The 21325-nt window shown below is 35.1% G+C and overlaps 1 protein-coding gene across 1 annotated transcript in view; it reads right to left on the reverse strand.

Annotated features, from left to right (window-relative positions):
* The window catches only part of FAM204A (family with sequence similarity 204 member A), a 38555-nt gene extending 18380 nt beyond the window's left edge, over nt 1–20175 (reverse strand). The window contains exons 1-6 of the mRNA XM_044662593.1: nt 20159–20175; nt 15902–16146; nt 15032–15122; nt 14849–14879; nt 14065–14164; nt 3781–3870 (exon numbers count right to left, since the gene is read on the reverse strand). Of these exons, the coding sequence (XP_044518528.1) occupies nt 3781–3870; nt 14065–14164; nt 14849–14879; nt 15032–15122; nt 15902–16138 (549 nt within the window). The 5' untranslated portion in view covers nt 16139–16146; nt 20159–20175. The remainder of the gene's footprint in view (nt 1–3780; nt 3871–14064; nt 14165–14848; nt 14880–15031; nt 15123–15901; nt 16147–20158) is intronic.
* Between the last annotated feature and the right edge of the window lie 1150 nt (nt 20176–21325).

Below are 21325 nucleotides of genomic sequence, written 5' to 3' on the forward strand. Positions count from 1 at the left end.
AAATCTCCATGGCAAGGGAACAAGCTTTACTGAGAGGGAGGAAGGCAGTGGCCATGGTAATGGAAAGGCCTGGAGAGGTTTTCAAGAATGCTTTTTATCTTAGTTAGTTACTAATGAAGGGGTCATTTGTTTGGGCAGTTGTTGCCCTGCCATTCACAAGGAACTGATGTCACTTTACCCAAAGTTCACCTTGGTCTGTATGGTCTTAGCCATGGTTCAACTTGTTCCCCCATGCAGAGAATGTATGCACACGTGCCCCTGATTCTGTGCAGACTCCAGTGACTGTGGAAATTGAGCACTGTTTGAACCTAGTCCTGTGTGACTGGGAAACTGAACCCCTTTAACTAAGGACTTAGGTTATGTGATGTAAAGAATTTTCTCATAATTGTAAATCTAAGCAACCCATATGTCTTACCTGAAAGAAGGCACCATACTAATCGACTAGTTATTGTTTCCATGTTCTTTTGATTATTTACAGATATTTGGCAGGGTTAGTGGAACATTTCAGTTCATATCAAATCTTCCTGCCAGCTTTTAAAGGAAGGTGTTAGGGGGCAGCTGGGTTGCTCAGTGGATTGAGAGTCAGGCCTAGAGACAGGAGGTCCTGGGTTCAAATCTGGCCTCAGACACTTCCCAGCTATGTGACCCTGGGCAAGTCACTTGATCCCCATTGCCCACCCTTACCACTCTTCTGCCTTGAAGCCAATACACAGTATTGACTCCAAGACGGAAGGTAAGGATTAAAAAAAATAAAATAAAAATAAAGGAAGGTGTTAAAGGAGGTAGCAAAGTTAAAATAACAATGGCTAAATTATCAGAATTTTACTACCTCCCCCTCCCCCCCTTTTTAAATCTTTACCTTCCATCTTAGAATCAATACTGTATATGGATTCCAAGGCAGAAGAGTAGTAAGAGCTAGGCAATGGGGTTAAGTGACTTGCCCAGGGTCACACAGCTAAGAAGTCTCTGAAGCCATATTGGCTCCCAGAATCTTCTATTTCTAGGCCTGACTCTCAATCCACTGAACCACCTAGCTGCCACCTACTAACTTAATTCTTTAGAATGCAATTTACCTAGCTATTTTTACTTTTGGAAAGGGTAAAGCTTTGAGGAAATCTGCTGAGATGAGTGCTTATGGATTGGTTCAACTGCTACTCATAGCTTTTTATATTACATCTCATCAACCTTTTCTACTTCAAGACAGAAGACATGAAAATGGAGCAAAGAAATACAACTAAAAACCACAAAGCTGTAATGGCTTTTATAATATATCCTTTAGCCTTTACTGCAGATTCTCTTAGTAGCTATAGAAAAAAGTTAAAAGGTAATAAGAATAATAGACTAAATATATGGCATACACATACGACTATCAGTTTAAAAAGCACTTAAACAACTCATTGAATGAAGAGAACATGATTATACCTATTCCTTAGGGCCTTGACATCTTGATCCAAATGGGATAAGTTATTTGAAGTATAACCAGTACTCAATTAGTGAGTATTCAGCTTACAAATGATCTAAGAAAAGAATGCTGAAACTCCTGTTGTTGAACACGTCAGCCCAAGCCTTTCCTTAATGATATAGTAGTAGCAAATGAAATCATTACTATATTACTTATAACTGCTACTAAGGTGCCAAAATGCAGAAACTTCTCTGCCCAAGAAGAGTTTAAGACTTGAAATTAAGAGTGGAGTTCAAGGAAACTCTTAGTACAACACTTCAGTCATATTCTTATCATACACAAGTTTTTGAGAATTAACCAGGATATCTTCATATTTACATTTTTTGCCCACATGAAAAACCACATTCCAAATTCCCAATGGTTGAATTATAAATGAACTTTAGAATATAACCAAATTTTCAAAATGAGAATTGCCTATAGTGTTTCCCAAATAGCTGCATACACTACAAAATCAAAAATTAACTTTTTAAATTCCACAACTATGATTTCTTTGGTTTAGGAAACTCTTTCATTAGGGTAAATGAATAACATATAGTTACTAGACACTAAGAGGTTACGTGACTTGTTAAGTGTCACATAGCTGGTATCGATCAGAGCAAAACTTGAACCTGAGTTTTCCTGACTCCAGGGATAGTACTGTATCTATCATGACACGGTTTCTCTTTTCAATTAAAATTTATTTAAAGTGTAATAGGTATGTACAGTGTACAAGATGCTATTTAAAATAATTTCCCCAAAGAATAAACTGAGAAAAGAAAAAAGAAAAACCAATTATTTTGTTTTTTTAAAATGGTTAAAAACAGATTAATAAAATTATCACTATATCCAAATAATATGCATCACCCAAAAAAGCCAATAATAGAATCACCACAAAAGATAAAACTTGGCAACTAAATAGTTACATGTCTTACCTAGTAGCACTACTGGTTTAGGGAGAAACATATTTTTTAAAATGTTAATAAATTCAAAGGGAATATATACCAATAATGCTACTTTCTTCTAACTCCCAAAAAGAAGTTTCTTAAAATGACCATAATACTCTTATGTGTCTCTGTTTACATCCTTCATGGCTTCCTTTAGATTACAGTAACTCAGTAAAGGGCTGAAGAAGAGAACCTCTTTTACTTTAAAATTACTTTCAAGAAGTAATGGACTTCTGTACTAACAGCATTGCAATGACCCAGTACAATTCTGAGGGATTTATGGAAAAGAACAATACCCACATTCAGAGGAAGAACTACAGGAGAGGAAACACAGAAGAAAAACAACTGCTTGAACATTTGGGTTGATGAGGACATGATTGGGGATGTAGACTCTAAATGACCACCCTAGAACAACTATCAATAATATGGAAATAGGCCTTGATCGATGACACATGAAGAAACCAGTGGAAATATGCATAGGCTATGGGGAGAGAGCGTTTTTTTTTGGGGGGGGGTGGAGGGAAGAGGAAGAACATGAATTATGTAACCATGGAAAATTTTTCTAAAAAATAAAAATTCAAAGTAGTTAAAAAAAAAAAAAGATTACTTTCAAGTATCTATTTCTGTTGAACTCCAACACCAGTCAGGGCAGGTGCTCCAGAACCAAAAGTAAAATATAGTTCTACCAGTCAATCTTGGTTTTAAAGCACAGTGTAGTGTGATATGTACTAAAATGATGTTCATCTGTTTTTCATTTAGAGAATGATCAGAAAGAAAGAACAATAAGGTGGAGTAGAATATTTTCCATAATTGATCCACCATGATAGTTGTAGGAAGCCAAACAATGGCTTGGCTATATTTTTTTCCCACTGAATTTACCAATTCACTGGATACTATGAAAACATAAGCTAAGAAGGAGGCAAATGGGCAAGCAAGTCATTTAGTGTATAATTAATAAACACAAAGATTCAACTAGCCTGCAAGTATATTTTTTAAAAGCTAACCAAATGAAAAGGAGTTACACAGAAGGTTACCAGATCAACCTGGTCTTTACTCTTGATAAGTAAGCAACTTCTATTTGTGACCTTGCCTATCATATCTTGAGAGAGAGAGAGAGAGCAAGTGCTTTTCCCTTTACAATGAAAGATAGGTGGGATTAAAGAAGCAAACAGGAAAATAAGGCTAACCTTTTGGACATGCAGGGATTAGGAGGAAGGAATCATTTCTGAAATAAATTGGGCCCAAATTGATCTAAAAACTATATAGCAACATAATAATTCTACATTTCAAAATAACATAAAGAACTATAGAATGAAAGACAATATTGAAAATGTTAACTATATTTTCTTATAAAATACTTTCATAATGAACATAAATAAAAAAAAAATTTATTACCTCCCGAGTAGCTAACCTATTACTTAGTTCTTCTGCTTTCTCAATATCCCCTTCAGCCACAGATTTGTCGATGCTCACTTCAAGGCCTGACTAGAAAGAAAATAAACAAATTTAAATGAAGGCCATTAGTAAGAAATTAGGCTGCCTATGAAAGAGAAAGAATTTCCTTCTAAGAAAATGACAATCTTATTAAAAATTTTTTTTGTTTACTGGATGAAGATACTTGATGAAAGATTTATACATAGATAAAGATATTTAATGAAGGAACTATATACATAGTTAAGTTTCCTGGGACTGAAAGAAAACACTAAATTATGTCTTTGTATAATTGAAGAGCAATAGAAAAGTGCTTAAAGCCAAACAACCACATTAGCTTCACCTATCTAGTTACTTTAGTAAACATAAATATATACACATGTCTATATTACATGAACTAATTTATGCCTGTAAAACACGTTTATTCCTAAGTTTGGCTTACATAGTTCATTTTGATCTTTCTTTAACATTTACAAACTGTTATAAGGGAAAACAATTATTACTCTATTTTAGAGTTCCCAAATCTTTAAATGTAAATAGTTGATTTATTAAGCAGGTATGGTTGAAAAAGTGCTAATTTATAAAACTTGGAACAAATCTTTACTTTACCAGTCTTTAGTTATATAATCTTAAGAAAATCACACTTCTCTGACTCAGTATTCCCATCTTAATTAGGACCAATATTTGCACTACTCCATCTCAAAGGGTTGATATGCAAACCTGTGGGTGTTTAGGCTCATCATACCCTACCTCACCAATTAGAATATAAACTCCTTCAGGGCAAGGACTAAGTCATTTCTTAGATTTCCAGCACTTAGCACATAATCATAGTAAACCCTAATAAATGTCTGTTGAATTTAAATGAAAGAATTATTATAAATCACTTTCTACATCATAAAGAAGCATGTAAGAAATAAAACTACTATTTTTATTGTATTCCACAAGTGAAACCCTATATAATGCAACTTTTAAGACTCCTAGAGTTAATACAATAAGCAATTAGGTAAGGAGAAAAAACCCTTTTTCTGTCCAATCTTTATTGAAACGAGAATGTAAAAAATAACTACCAATCCTCCCCCATATAAAAAGAAAAATTTCAATTTAGAATGTGAATATGCAAATGAATCAGTTAAATGAGTAACACTTCAACTGAATTAAATAACAACGTGCAAAAATAGGAAAATTAAGACAGAGAAGGTGAAATGACTTGTCCAAGGTTGAACATATAGTAAGAGAGATTCAAAACCAATGTCAAAAGTTTTCTAGTCTATCAAGTAACTTTTCTACATAAAATAGTGAGAAACTTGGAGAGTCACTGGTCTTCCAGCATCCTGTCAGTGAAAGCTTCATTAGGAGATAGCCCTTGAATCAGACATTAAAGGTGATGAGAAATTTAAAAGAAAGACATGGGATGACATTACAGGCACAGGGAATGGGTACATGCAAAGCCAGAGGGGCAGAACATATTCAGAGGACCAGAAAGTAATAACTTATGTCAACATACTGTTCTAGCTAAGGTTTACAAAGCACTTGACATATACTATTTCATTTGATCTAGTCAAGCACATAATATATACATCAAGTACCTGGGGTTTTGATCACAAAAAACCTGTAGCATAAATAAAGCTGGTACTATTATTCTCATTTTACAGATGAAGAAAGAGGAACACAGAGGTGGCTGGCTGCAAATCACACAGCTAATAATTGTGATGGAATTTGAAGCCTGGTCTTTCATTCTACCTCCTCTGTCATCCACGCTGAATGGAACATAAACTGCGTGTTGGGAAATTAGAAGAAGTAAGGACATAAAGGCAGGTGATAGCAGATTTTTCAAAGGTCTTAAACACAAGACAAAGCAACTGAAACTTGATTCTGTAGGCAAGAAGGAGGTATTGAAGGATTCTGAGCAGGGAAGCATGATCACACAACATGTCAGTGATTCATTTTTCCCCTATAAACAAAAATATCCCACTCAAAAAAAAAAGCTTGATTTCTCTCGTTGTGGATCTAGAAGAAGAAATATTATTTCATAGGATATGTGCTTATCACACATCACAATAGTAATGAAAAGTACCTGCAAAACGACAATGATGAAAATAAATGTCAGCTTAAGTAACAACCTCAATTTGTAAGGATGATGTAGCAGAGAAATTCTATGAAGAACTTGCTAAAACTTTCCAAATTAAATCAATACAAATACTAATACTTGAGAACTCAAATGCAGTCAAAGAAGGTGAGGAAGGGAGAAATAAATAGCAAAGCATGATTCAGGAAGAAATAGAGAGGCCTGAAACTTGTATATTGATTACATAGAAGTCTCATACATTTATCGTGAGTATTTCTGCAATTAATATGGTGAGCAGCAAATAACACCATAAAAAATGAACTATATTATGTTTTAACAGATGGAAAAAGGTTGTTATTGATGTGGGAGTAATCCCAATTCATCTGTCTGAGTACAGCCAGACCATTGACTCATCAGAGCCAATATCAGAATAACAAATAACAACAATAATAAAAAGAAAAGATATAATGCAAAATCCATTATTTAAACAAATGAAAATGAAAAATGACCAATAGGTAACAGAAATAAGATTGATATCAACTGTTAAATTTCATCCATAAATTTCATTAAACTTTACTAAACTAACTATACCAAGGAGAACGAAGAAAGCATCCTAGTCAAAAATACATCTGACTTACTTGCCAAATACAGAGAGAAGACTTGGTAATATCAGGTTAAAAATATAAAATTATTTGTAAAATCTTATTAAGAAAGATGATGGATGATATAATAGTCTTTCATTAAGCAGACTAAAATAATGAGAGGTAAAACCAGTTACCAACTAAGAACAGATATGGAAGTACTAGAAACTGAAGAAAACTGGAAAACATTTGCAAAAACATTTTTTGTAAACTATTTTCTTTATTAAGGACAGTGAAGCCAATACACTTGGATTCTCAACATCACAGTCTCAGATGTGCATATAGAAGAGGCAAAAGTAGTGCTAAAGAGAACAATGATGACAAGAACAGTCACTCAGTGGAACCAAGTACATATGAAGGAGACCCATTCTGAATGCTTATAAACATGTAAAGACACTGAGGGATAAGGTGTATGAACTCCCAAGTTAATGAAACAATAGGTCTATTTGAGTTCTGCTTTGAGAGTTCCCCACAATTATATTTTCCAGTCTAAAAACCACTTGAAGCTTTTTGAATTGACATATGTAATCAATAAACTGAATCAAACTGGTTCTAAATAGTATTTAGAAAACAGTTAACCATTTTAATTGTTTTTTAAAACTCTTGCCTTTCATCTTAGAATCAATACTAAGCATTGGCTCCAAAGCAGAAAAATGACAAGGGCTTGGCAAGTGAAGTTAAGTAACTTGTCTGGGATCACACAGCTAGGAAATCTAGGCCACAGTTGAATCCAGAACCTCCCATCTCCAAGCCTGGCTCTCTATTCACTGAACCACCTAGCTGCTCCCTTGCTCCCTCCTCCCTCTATCCCTCTCTCCTTTCCTTTTTTTTTTAAACCCTTACCTTACATCTTAGAATCAATACTGTATATATCAGTGATGGGCAAACTACAGCCCGTGGGCTAGATGCGGCCCCCTCAAATGTTCTATCCAGTCTGAGACATTATTCCTAATCTGATGAATACAATGAGTAGGATGCAATACAATAAAACTTCGAAAGAGTTGTCTTAGAAACAGACTGACAGATGAGCATTTCCTTTCCTTTGGCCCCCTCTTTAAAAAGTTTGCCCATCACTGGTATATATGGTTCCAAGGCAGAAGAATGGTAAGGTGTAGGCGATGGGGATGAAGTGACTTGCCTGGGTCACATAGCTAGGAAGTGTCTGAGGCCAGATTTGAACCCAAGATCTCCCATCTCTAGGCCTGGCTCTCAATCCCCTGAGCCACCTAGCTGCCCTTTCCTTTATATTTCACAATTGATAATTCTGTAATGCACCTAGAGTTTTCATCAAAAGTCTAGTTTTTGTTAACAACAAAGTTAAAACTCCAGGAAAAAAAAATAGAGCATTTTAAAATCTAGGAGGCATCCCAGAGATAATCTAACATAGCATCTCTCAAACCTATTTGGTCATGAAACACTTTGAAGCTTTAATTATCCTGACAGAACACATTTATTAGTCTAGGAAGGTTTGGATAGGGTGTCATGAAAATTTTGTAACAAAATTAAAGAAATCAAACCTATTATCACACATACACACAATGTGTAGCCATTTCTAATACAGTTAGTCAACAAGCATTTTACATTTAATATTTTAGAGGGAAAAATAGTAGTATCAATTATCTCCTCATCTAACCTCTATTCAGACTGTAGGTTTTATACAAAAATATGACATTTTAGAAATAAGGATCTCATTCAAAATTCTTATTTTACCAATGAAGAAACGGAGACCCAGAGTAATGAAGTACCTGGCTCAAGTTAGCGACAGAGCCCTTGGGAGTAGGCTCTGGAGACCCTGGTCCAATGTATTTTAGACTAGAGCATACTTATTCTTGTAATGAAGTGATTTAGGGAATAGAATAGAAATCATGAGTTAGAAGTATAGGAGCTTGGCTGTCAGCTTTGAGCATTCTGTACTGGAATGCAACTTGGGGAAGAGTGAAACTGTCAGTGCTGGTGTGAGAGGGATTTGGAGCAGAGATCCAGCCAGCAGGGACTCCATGAGCTTGGGATCTTTGGGACTGGAGAAGCTTGAAAACAACATCTCTCAAGACAACCCTTGGTAGTGGATAGTGTCTATTTCTGGTGGACGGTTTACAGGCATTTTTCCCTACCTGGTATCTCTTGGATTACTGGCTGTGCAAGGAGTTGGTCCCTGTTATCCAGAAGTCATCAAAGAAGCAACCTGGACCATTTGAGAGAATCCCAACACCCAGCTCTCTCCCTCTAGTCTTCAGTCAAGGCTGTCAGCCTGATTGAAGTTAGATTGACAGAGAAACTCCCTCTTAGAACTCCATTTCTTATCAGTTAGATATTCCTAGTTATAGATATACCTCTCCATCATCCCTATCCTTTTCGTCTGTATTAAGCCTGTATTTTTTATAAATCTTTGGTCCCAGTCTACTCACTTGTTAGTTTCACAGACTCCCAGGCTAGGTGGATCTATGGTGGCAGTTGGTATCAACTGCCAATCCATAATCTCCCATTCCTTGTTCTTTGGTGGGGTTTGTGTTTGTTGGTCCAGTCTGTTATCCCTGTCCAGTCAGTCCTCCTTCTCCCCTTTCTCTAAACCCAGTAATATTTAAGTTACCTTCAAGTGTTTCCCCATAAAATTCTCCTTTGCTAAGGGCAGTACATGGCCTTCTTTATTCTTCCCAGAATTTTCTTTCTACGAATGTTCTACTTTACATGTTATTTTTATAGCAATAATGGGGTTAAAGACAACACTTTTAGCCAGGTATTATGGCAAAAGATGCTTTATCCATAAAATATTAGTATAGTGTCCACAATCCAGAGTATCCTACTTAGCTCATTCAATTCTAGTGAAATGCAATAAAGTCGTCAATCAAAAAATAGCTTTCATTTCACCACTTAGCACAGCTGTAAACCTTCAGCATCTCATTTCAGTCACTTGTATTAGAACAGCATTAATGCTCCTGTCTTGCTTATTTCATTTGAAAACTGCTATTTGTTCCCTCTCAATCCATTCATTCCTAGGCTCACTAGAGATATAAGAGTATGACCTCCTTTGAATTCCTACAAAATCCAGCGAAAAGTTTCATAAAAAAACTTAAGTATGTATCTGATACCCCACTTCCATACATAATTCTACTTGAAAGATAATTCGTAGTCTGTTAAAAATGTTAATTGCTTTATCAAGTATCAAATATTCCTTTAAGATATGCTGTTTCCTTACTGTACACTGATTAAAAAATCAATATCTAGTGGGGCAGGAGGGAAAAGCCTAAATTCCTCACTTACCTTGATGAAGTGAGGTATTTGCAACAGTTTTTATTTTTTAAATCTATGTACTGGTCTATGGGAGCTAATAACATACAAATTACCCAAAGTACTTTCACATAAAATTAAAAAGAGAGATAATAGTATAGTGGTAGCAACACTGAACTGGGAACCAGGAGTCCTAGATTCTATTTGGATCTCTGACTTGTTGAGCCTGATAGCTTCTGGACCTCTATTTCTTCATGTGCAAAATAAAAGGCTTGAATAGATATTTTTATCTAATATTAAAAGTATACGATTATGTCAAAATATAATCTTAACTTGAGGCTATCACAAAGAATAATTCTATATACAAAACATTCATTTTTGTTACCTTTTAAAAGTTTCAGTTAATGAAAATTTAGTATGTCAGTTTCTATTTTAAGTCAATTCTGGTTTCATGTATGAGCCTATTTTCTAATAAGTTTATATTCTAAATAAATGCAACTTAAAAGATATTAAAGGCCCACTGTTACTAACATTCTGAGCTAGACTTATGGGAGTGGGAAGAGAAAAGGGGAAATCCTTACCCTACCAGGCCCAGAAAGAAAACAACTCGAACAGCAGCACTATGAACATTTCAATACTCAAAATTTACTAACTCTAAAATCATACACCAAATTTTCTTAATACATATACTATGACTAAAAGAATTTATATATAACAAAATGCTCTTTCAAACTTAAAATAAGATTTCAAAACAAAAGAATTTGAAAAGACCACTGGCGTTTATAGTTTGCAGTAACTAGACATGTCAAATATACTCAACAAATTAATCAGGTTGAAGAAAATCTGTTAGAAACAAGTGCACGGCATGCTAAAATTCCCCAAATCAAAGAGTAGATTATTTTGAAAAATTCCTCTCAAATCCTTTATAGGTATTGCCAACTTTTCTTACCAAATAATTCCTATATAATTCCATTCAATTCCTCAATGAATGCTGAATAATCAAAGTCAATTAAGTATTGTAAAAATATTTCTAAAATTGCTAAAATTTACTCTTATGAAATTATAATTTTGAGTCTAGATCATCTATTATGTCATAATTACAGATTAAAGAATTTCAGAATTGCAACTTGAAATAAATTTACATTTTTATTTAATACACAGAACAACTGAATATAAAACTACATGAGAGGAAGATGACAAATACATATTTTTGTATTGCTTGGCAAGCAGGTAACATCTGTGTGGGATGTTTAAGTGCATATCCTTAACTGAAGAACTTGAGCATGAGAATGTTCCAAAAAGGGAATACGAGAAACAAGATGAAGATATTCTATTTAAAAAAAAAATTCTAAAGGGGTGACTAAATATAGGATAAAAAGCCTATTTTAGCTAAGTTAATAGATCGATCTCTCTAGATAATGGACTAAGAATTCCTATATCCTCCTTATCCACTCTAGATCCTGGGTAGCTGCTCATCATCCTTTAGACTTCTTTTTGTTCTTAGCGAAGTGTGCCATTCCTAAGGTAGGTGTCTTTACAATTCTCTTCTCTACCAAGATAAATAGGGAAACCTTGGTACTGTGTAATTTGCATAAGAGTAAACCTCATGACAGCAATCTCCTATACACTAGCAAAGCCTGTTTTGGGGGGTCAGATTTTTTTTTGTCTGTTGGCTTTAAGAAATTCCAACATTACAAGGCAAATCAGGAAGAATCATTTTGTAATCGTTTTACAAAATATTTGTAGTAGGGTTCCTTTAAATAATGCCCTTTTTAATGTTTAAAACATGATTTGATTAACAGGAGACTTCAGGAATATATCTATTTTGCAAGGGGAAAGATTAAAAACATGACAATAGTGTTGGTAAAGGTGATCACTAATGAAGATTTTTCAGAACTTTTGAGACAACTTGCATATCATGAAGCAGCCTTGGGCTATGAGATTTTGGTGTAGGATCATGCAGTATTAGTAGATGTTTCAAAAAAGCAATCCTTTAGACATGTAATAATCATTTAAAGAATAATAATCACAGAAGTGCTTCTTATACTGTGATGCTGTAATTTTAACGATCAGCTCCAATTCAGACATCTAAATTTTTTATCTTTATTTTACCAATAGGCATACAATAAATGCTTTAAATAATGGATTAAGGATTTTCTCAGCCCCATGCCCAAGAAATTTAACTATATAAAACATTTTTTTTCCTAAAAGGACTAAGATTTTACTATATTTTTAAAAAAGGATCATATATACCAGAGGCCATAAATTTATAGCATGTGTGCTAAAGATGGTGCACAGGTTTTCAGGATTCCATTGGTCAGCTGCTGCCACTACATTTCATAGCTCCATTTGTTTTTGAGATTCAGTGAAGTTGATACCATCCCTTCCCCACCTCCACGTTATTCTTCCTAGAACATGGGGAGAATTTGGTCCAACTAAGCATCCTATTTTTAATTATCTATTTATTAAAACCCTTACCTTCCATCTTCGAGTCAATACTATGTATTGGTTCTAAGGCAAAAGAGCAGTAAGGGCGAGGCAATGGGAGTTAAGTGACTTGCCCAGGGTCACACAGCTAGGAAGTGTCTGAGACTAGATTTTAACCCAGAACCTCCTGTCTCTGGGCCTGGCTCTCAATCCACTGATACAGCCAGCTGCCTCCTATTCTACCTTTAAAGGCTCTCCTACCTCTTGTTTCAGGAATAGAAGATATGAGAAGTTAGGAATTCTAAGTTTCTGTATCAACTCTTCTGGTGAAGTAATCTGGCCTCTTGACAGTGACTAGGAACCACAGCTGGGAAGCAGTAGGATACAATGCAAAGAGCAATGACTCTAGAACCCAAGAACCTAGGTTCCAATCCTGCCCCTGATATACATTTCTTGTATCACCATGGGTAAATCACTTAACCTCCTTACAATTCAGTTCCCTCTTCTATAAAACAAAACGGGTTGAACTAGGTCCCTTCCAGCTCTAAAGCCCTGATCATATGAATTGGTCTTTCTGCTTCCTGCCTCTCCATCCATATAATGACCTCAGTAATTTTTCTAAAGTAGTTCTATTATTTTAATTCCCTACTTAAAAACCTTTCCAATCACTTTTAAATAAAATATAAACTCCTTATGCTAGGGTCAAGACATATGCTGGTCTACTACTCCCTTTCCCATTGTCTATATTCCAGTCAATTTGGACTATTCTATTTCTACCCACCTAGTCTAGATGCTTTTGTTCACATTTTACCCATATATTTGGATTTGGCTCCTTCTTTCCTTTCCATTTAACTATTTCAAACTGTTGAAGTATTTTTTTGCTTTCTAGGTCCATTTAAAATGCCAGCTCCCTCATGAAGTCTTTCTAGATTCCTTCAAGAGAATCTGATTTCTCTGACCTCAAACTCATATATGCCTTTCTCTTGTACTTGTCCTTACTCTCCTTTCTATCTTAGTTATTTATGAACTTGCCCTTCTCATAATTATGATGTATTTTTCTTCAAAGCTGGACCTGTGCTATATCTTTGTGTCCCTAGCATCTAGCATAATGTATATGCACCTAGTAGTTATTACAAGTTTGAACTGAACAAAGAAGACAAGTATCTAACTCAATTTTGCAAAATTAGCAACCTAAATGCTGTAACTTACCACTCTGTATCATAATTATTTTCCAGAAAAGAACTTAACCTGAGAACAAGAAGTCTTGACATAAAGAGGAATAATGAAAATTTTGCTTCATGAAGGAAAGTGTTTTAAAGTGACAAAAGTGACAAATATTAAATAGAAAAAATACTTAAGTGTTTAATATTTGACTCCTTCAACACTATTCTCAGCATTGAGATTTCATGCTCTTATATTCTACCAGTACTGATTTGATACATCTATGGTGAATCTTAGGTACTGAGTTGGGGGAAGAATGATGTTTGTTTTGAATTCAGGGAAGTGCTATTTGGAAGTGTCTAGCAGACTTCCTATGGACACGTGGGGGCTATAAGACTACATTTCCTGTGATTCCAATGGGTTTCCGGTTTCCGGTTTGGGGTGTGGGGAAGTCAGACGTCCCCACATATGGGGCAGTTTAAATTCGGAGAAGGGCCTAGAGAAAGTCTCTTGGTTTCCTGAGTGGCTGGCTGGCATACGAGAGAGACAGGATGGGCATTGGCAGTAAATTTAAAAGATAGTCAAGCACAGTCATATATATCTCACCAACAAGGCCATGGCTATTAAAATATTAATTTCTCTTATTTTATCAGTCTTTATCATTTTTAATTTTAACAATGATCCTCCATCAAATATGACTGAAGTAAACAAAAAGATAAATTAACTTACCTTTAGAAGTTCTCTATTGCTTATGAGGGGTTCAAACTTATCATTGATTCCAAAATACTGAGTAAGCTCCTTCCATTGGGCTTCATTTGAAGATTGTTGACTGTACAAAAACAAGTTGATAGCTCTATTTTATTCAAAATGACTTAACCATTATTACTTTCATATGTTTAACTGGAAACCTAAAATAATGAACTTCTCCCCTAGTCAGACAATATATAGAGTATTGTGTTTAGCTCTAGATACATTAAAAATGACTGATGAGGTGGAACAAGAATGAATGAAGGAGACCAGGAAAGTAAGTGAAATTGAAATTGTGCCATACAAGGTTCAGTTGGAAAAACTGGGTTTGTTTAGTTTGGAGAATGTTAGCTGTTTCAAAAGTTTGATGGGTTATCATATGGCAAAGGGATCTGTTGTACTGGGCCTAAAGCCAGAATAAAAACAAACTAGAGGTAGATATAAGGCTTGATATAAGGAAAAACTTTCTAATAATTAGAGCTATCAGAAAATGGAATGAGCTATCTTTTAAGATAGTGACCACATCTCTGAAGAGCTTCAAGTAAAGAACAAATGCCCATCAGGAAGAGATATTGTAGGAGAGTTTCTTTGTAACATAGGGTTTATATTAAAAGAACTTTAAGATCCCTTATAACTCAGATTCTAAAAATCAATATTTTGTGTTATATCACAATTTGTATAGGGATAGCATTAGCCCATAGATGAACTATTTGCAGATAGGCAAAATGCCTCTTTCATTATGTTATTTTTGCTAGCTTTTACATACCTGTCAGACTCTTCATTATTGTTCAATTTATCTGAAAAAAAAAATCATAAAATTTCAGCACATATACTTTTACTTATATTCTTGAAAAGTTTTAGTTCTTTAAAATGACTAATACAAGTGAATACTTTTGAACCAGTATCCCTTTAACAATTAGGATTATTAGAGAAAAAATACATAAAATACCTTTTCTGGGACGTTTTCTTTTAGTCCTTTTGCTTCTAGAATGTGTTATGGTTTTCAGGTCAGAATGCTTTTTATGTAATTCTTGAAACTTCTGTCAAGGAATGAAAAATAATTCAAATAAGCGGATATGTTAAGACAAAGTTTTAGTCTTCAAATAACTAAGACTGTCATTAGGAGTGAAAGGTCATATTGTGATCTAAAGAGGTGTTTAAATTGCCAAGTTGCTGAATAACGGTTTGATCTCCATGATCTATCATAATATTGAGCTGGTACCTGCTACATAATAACCATCTATTAATCTGGTTTGTAAGTTGAATGAGTTATTATAAAGCTATCAAGAGGAGAAAAATCTTAGTTCGCTTGTTAGGAATGTTAACTAAGTCTTATTGAGCCCATCAGTTTTTAGCAAGCTTTCTATATTTGCTTGAGAGGCAGGCATAATCAATAGAGAATGAGACATCAAATCAGGAAGGTCTAGCCTCAAAATGAGCCTCTGACATTTATTAGCTTATAACTATAAGCAAGTGACTTAAACTCTCTGAGACCGAGTTTTGTTATCTGTAAAATGGGTAGAAATATCTGCTGTGTCTGTCTTTTAGGGTTGTTGTGAAGATTGAATGAAGTAAAATGAGTCAATATTACTATTTTGCATCTATAGAAACAAAAAGTGGAAACCACCTCTAAACCCAACTAAAAATAAATCAAGATTTTCTTACTTTAGGGCAAAGCTAACTTCATAAAGGCCCGATATGCCATTATATAGTAATTATCTATTTGAATATAACATAGTTCTAAGAATGACATGTTCACATTTTTCCCCCAGAGCAAAAAAAAAAAAAAAAAAAAAAAAAGATCTTCAGAAAAACCTACATTCCACATATTTAGGGGAACTCCAGATGGACACGCTTCATCAGCATTTTTTGCATCTGTCTCTGCCCCATTTTTAGGTTCACCAGTAGGGAAAACAGAGAGACTGCCTTCTCCAGTCACACCATCTCCCTTATCTTCCTTTGAACTGAGTTCTGAAATTTTCAATGTGGTCTCATCCTCAGAACTCAACTCAATATCACTTTCATTCATCCCAGGTGGTAACAGTCCACTCCACATCTTCTTTTCTAAATGGGAAGGAGGAAAGATTTTAAGACAAGTAGAAAATAAAAATATCAAATAAATTTATTTAAGCTTTCAAAAATAACAACAATGGTATAGAGGCACATTTTACTTAGTGGTTTAAAAGAAATATAAAATAATAAAACAAAACCTATTCCAATTCTCAAAATAATTTTGTCTGTCTTCCTTTGTTATAAGAGGAATATTCATCAGAAAGTGACAAAAATGCTATAAAAGCAAAAAAAAAAATTATATGTGAAAGTTTTAGAACATAAAAAAGACCTAGATTTTTATAGACCTGAATCAAAATAGCATTGTGAATCTCAAAAAACCAACTTTTCAATATTAACACTATCTTAAAAGCTATAATTTTAAGCGAAAAATTAAGGTGTATTTAATTATTGGTAATACTGACCATGAAAAACAGTTTGAATTTCAAGATATAAGAGGATTGCACCAAAACAAGTACTAGTTTTAAACCAGCTAAAATACTATGAAATAAACATCTGTCACTCTTAGAAAAACTTGGCACAACACGTTTGGGAAGCAAGAGGGAGAAGGTATCAAATGAGTGCTGGACTTACAGTCAAGGAAGACCTGGATTCAAATTCCATTTTTGACATTTATAAGCTGTGTAGCTATGACTGAACATCACTTTAGCTACCTTTCAAGACCATAAAATATATGCAGGTTATGATGTGCAGAGTTCCCATATAAATGAAATCACAGGTCCCTGACTTACTAAAAAGAAAATGTCACAGTCGATGGTTACTTACAAAGAAGTTATCATTAGAGCCAGGTCCCTAACATTATTTTTCATTTCATACATATTGCTGATCACAACATCAAAGGCTTTAGAGCTGGAAAAAGCCTTAAAGATCTTCTAATCCACTCCTCATTTTACAGATAAGGAAACTGAGGCCCAGAAGGTTTAAGTATCATAAAGGTAGGAATGTAGTAGAGATTGGAATCCAGGTTCACTGACTCCCAACCATCATTTGTTTCCAAGACTCAACTGAAATTTGTAACTTACTTGTTTAACTTACCTATTTTAGAAAAGAAATAAAAATGTGGAACAAGACACTTCCTTTGATTACTCTTTATAAATCATTTAATTTTTCACTACTTAAACCCATCAAGCCCTGTAAAATTTTACATTTAATCAACTGATCAATTATTTCATTAAATACCCACTGGGGTTTAATACAAACAGTATCTTTAGTGTAGTAGTGTAGTAACTACTTTCAACAGGAGTTGATATTTATCTCATCCTTTTAAAGAGCTAGAATTTTATGTGATCTACAATACCAATAATCGCCTTACAAAAAGCCACCAGTAAGAAGCAACATGGTATACAAAATAATTGGATTAAAAGTAAAATTTGCCTATATGAAATCATGAAACTAACTAGTTGTAAGGCTGTGCAAGTCAATCTTAGTGATTATATTTTCTCAACTATAAAATAAAGAGTCGGCTAAACCCTTCATTTCTCTTGCAGCCCTACCATCATTCTATGACTTTAAATATCACATCATATCTAAAGAGCAGATTATTAATTTGCTACTATAATTGCTCTCTAGCACATACATTGTCCTAGTATTCTACTCTCTCCCAAGCATAAAAACTATTTCATGACTGCTGGTTCTATGTGAAATCCTGATCTTCAAGTAAGGTACTTTAAAACTAAATCCTGTTGTGGCATTAATTCCCTAAGCATGTCAGTTAAAAGAAAAAGGTAACACTGACCTAAAAAGAAATCAGTAGTTATTATCTATTTGCATTCCTGCATTATTCAGTATTATTTTTAAAGTAATTCTTAGTTTTTGGCACAACTATAGCAAGCTATGGCATAGTAATATTGGGCAAAATAAGGTTTCTATCTAAATAATACATTTACATAGAGAGCAGTCTATCAAAAACCTCTGGAGGGAAACCTGGGATTTTTACATTGATAAGAAAATAAATGAATAATGTGCTTCTCTATAATCTGGATAGATGTATTTTCCACAAATCCAAACTCATAGGATCATCCTATTTCCAGACGTAAAGCAACACTCTCAAAAACCCCATAACTATATTTTGGAAATTATATTTAATAGAATAATTAGTCTAAATTTCATTTAGATTCCATTTTCATGAGTTAAATGGATCATGAAGGTTATAAGTTTTAAAACATGTAATTTTAAATTTTAAATAAAAACTACATTTTTACTATAAACTACTTGACAAATATTCTACACAAAAGTTGAGGCTACTTTAAGAAATTAGTTATATAAAGGCAAAAAATCGGTTAAAATATTTATAACTCTTAAAGGCTAAATCAGTGATCATTTGTGAACTTCATAATTGTTAAAATCTGCCTAAATTCTTCAGATTTTAAAGAAGAAATGATGATTAAGATATATGTAGTAAAATTAGTTCAAGTCCAATAATTTGAAAGTGGTATATTTTGTAGAACATGGAAGTTGCCTTCCAAGACAGCAATTTTCAAATAATAATACTTCCGAAATAGCTACCACTTCAAAGGATATCCCTTACTTAGGATCACAGGATCTAGATTTAGAGCCAGGAGGGGTCACAAGTCATCTAATCCAACTACTTTATTTTACATATAAGGAAACTTAAGGCCCAGAAAAATTGAATGGAGACTTGAGTAAGGCCCCAAGGTTGTTTATTGACTATTATAGGATTCAAAACCAGGTCCCTCTAAACTACAAATTCAACACTTTTTAATCCACTATTCTAAATTTTAAAAAATCCCAAAATTTGTGAAACAAATCACTTTTCATTACATGTGAAGTTGTATTTCATTACCAGTTCTCCTAAACTGAATTATTAAAATGGAAATTCAAATTTTCTGATACTATCTCCATTTTACATGGACAATAATCAAAAGAAACAAATATTGCTGTCCATATTTGAATATTCTAAAATAAGGCACTATGAAAAAAATTCAGAATGACTTAATCAGAATTAAATACAAATATATAGAATAAGTATAATTATTTTTTTTACTTATGTCAAAATGCATCAAATGTATCCTTTCCCCTAAAATACAAGGAAATTATAATTTTAACACAGGTCTTTCCTGTAATTAAAGACCATTAAGTTATTAAACTCTTCACAAGATTTTTAAAGGATAGGGAAATCGATGTTCTAACTTGGTTGGATGTTTTTGTTTTTAATTCAAGAACTAGTAGGAAAACGACATTACTCCACAGCTTCCAATTTAACAGCCCTGACTGCATGGAGACACCTACAATTAAGACATACCATCTTAAGCTTTGGGATAAGTGAGATGCTACCCAGAGCATACTTACAGGGTTTAAATTTACAAAGTGATTGCTCCTGCTGGCAATGTAACCCGGAATTCAGGAAGTTCTTCTTAGACTGGTGTAAGCTCCTAATCAAATTTTAAGAGCTGGAAGGGATCTTGGACAACCCCTCATTTTACAAAGGAGGAAACTAAGACCTAGACGGGAAATGACATGCCCAAGGACATACACAGGCTAGGACCTCAATCCAGAGACCCTCTTACTCTCTGAACAGCATTTTTTCTTTTTCACCTCCTCTTCTGCTATAATCACAACTTGGGGCACAAAGAGAAACCCTCTGGGGTTGGGGGCGGAGGGGGAAGTCTGAGCGAGAAGCCCCTCATTTCGGATCCAGGGCTTCTAAGATCTCCAGCCTCCTGATTTTTATCTAGCCCTGTTTTCTTAAATACGGTACTTCTAGAAATAAGAACGTCATTTGAGTCATCGAGAAGAAGCCCTAGGACCTTCACCCCATAACGGGCAGCCCGAAATAGAAGGAAGCCCCTTCCCCTCAGACCGAACTCAAGCCCTCCGATGCAGCCACGTTCGCGGCGGCCCGCGCTGCCGCCAAAGGGCCAGGGAACTAGCCAAAGTACATCTCGAAAGACCCCAAACCAGGAAGAAACTGCACCCTACGGAAACCCCACCAGGCTCTCAGCCTCCCTGGGAAGCACAACAACTCGCACGGAAAGGAACTACTCACCCGACCGGCTCCCGCGACCCGGCAGCCATTTTGAAACGTCATCAACATCCCGCCTTCCTATTGGTTCTGGTTTCCTGGCCAATGGGCTGGGACTGGTTGGGCCCTCTTCCAATAGAGAACTCAGCCTTGCTAAGGCGTCGCCGTAGCAACCAACCTCGCCCGAGTTCCGAACTAATAGAAGGGGGTTGGGTCCTCGATTTCTGTCTCCTTCTGTACCTTCCCTAACCCAGTCTTTCTTAGCTGGATTCGTTCCAGGCCCTGTCACTTCTCCTGAAAGGTGAGAGCATTTGACTTTTGCCGAGACATTGGGGCCGAGATCCATCCTTTTGACGATTCTAAGGCAGGCGGGTATAAAGAAGGCCCTGCTGGGGCAGACGTCTGTGTGGGTGCTCCCCACAGGAGGTAGGGCAGCTGTTAAGGCCCAGTGAGGCGAACTGATTCACCCAAAGTCCCCAGTTTAGGGTAACGGCAAAGTTACAGAACCCAAGCGTTCTGACCCGCTCCAAGTCCTCTCCTTTAGGTCTGTACCAAGCTAACTGGAGATGGGAAGGGGGGGAAGTATTGTAAAAAGGAGGATAAGACTCATTTCTAAGTTCCGTGAGTAAAATTCCATTTCTGTGCTCAGAGTGCAAGATCAGTCAGCTTCCTCAGGAAATATTAGGCTAATAACCCACCAAAGTCAGTGAATAAGCATTTATTAAGCTCCTGCTTTGTGTCAGGAGCTGTGCTAAGTGCTGAGGATACAAAGAAAAGTAAAAAACAAAACACCAAAGCACTTCTGGAGCCCGAGGACAAGTTCTGCACACTCAACCTATCCAAGACCTTTATAGAAACAAATGTAGTGAGGTCCAAGGACTGATCAAATTGTAGTAATTATCAAGAGTCAAGGCGAAAGGCAGCAGATGTCCTAGAGAGTAATTTCTTAATCTATAAAATGATGAGATTGACTGGATAATCTTAGGGATCCTTTCCTGCTCTAAAATTCTATACATTTTTGAAGAGGGTATCAGGCCCACTTTCATTTAACAGATCTATATTAATGTAACTCCCAGTCAAATAAATAGGGGATATCCAGGATTTCTCATGAATTATAATTCCTAAACAAAGTCAGACACTGTACTATTTTAGATTACTGTATTTAGGTTATAATGACAACTTAATTGGCTT

This window comes from Gracilinanus agilis, chromosome 2, assembly GCF_016433145.1.
Source record: "Gracilinanus agilis isolate LMUSP501 chromosome 2, AgileGrace, whole genome shotgun sequence".
Lineage (NCBI taxonomy): Eukaryota > Metazoa > Chordata > Mammalia > Didelphimorphia > Didelphidae > Gracilinanus > Gracilinanus agilis.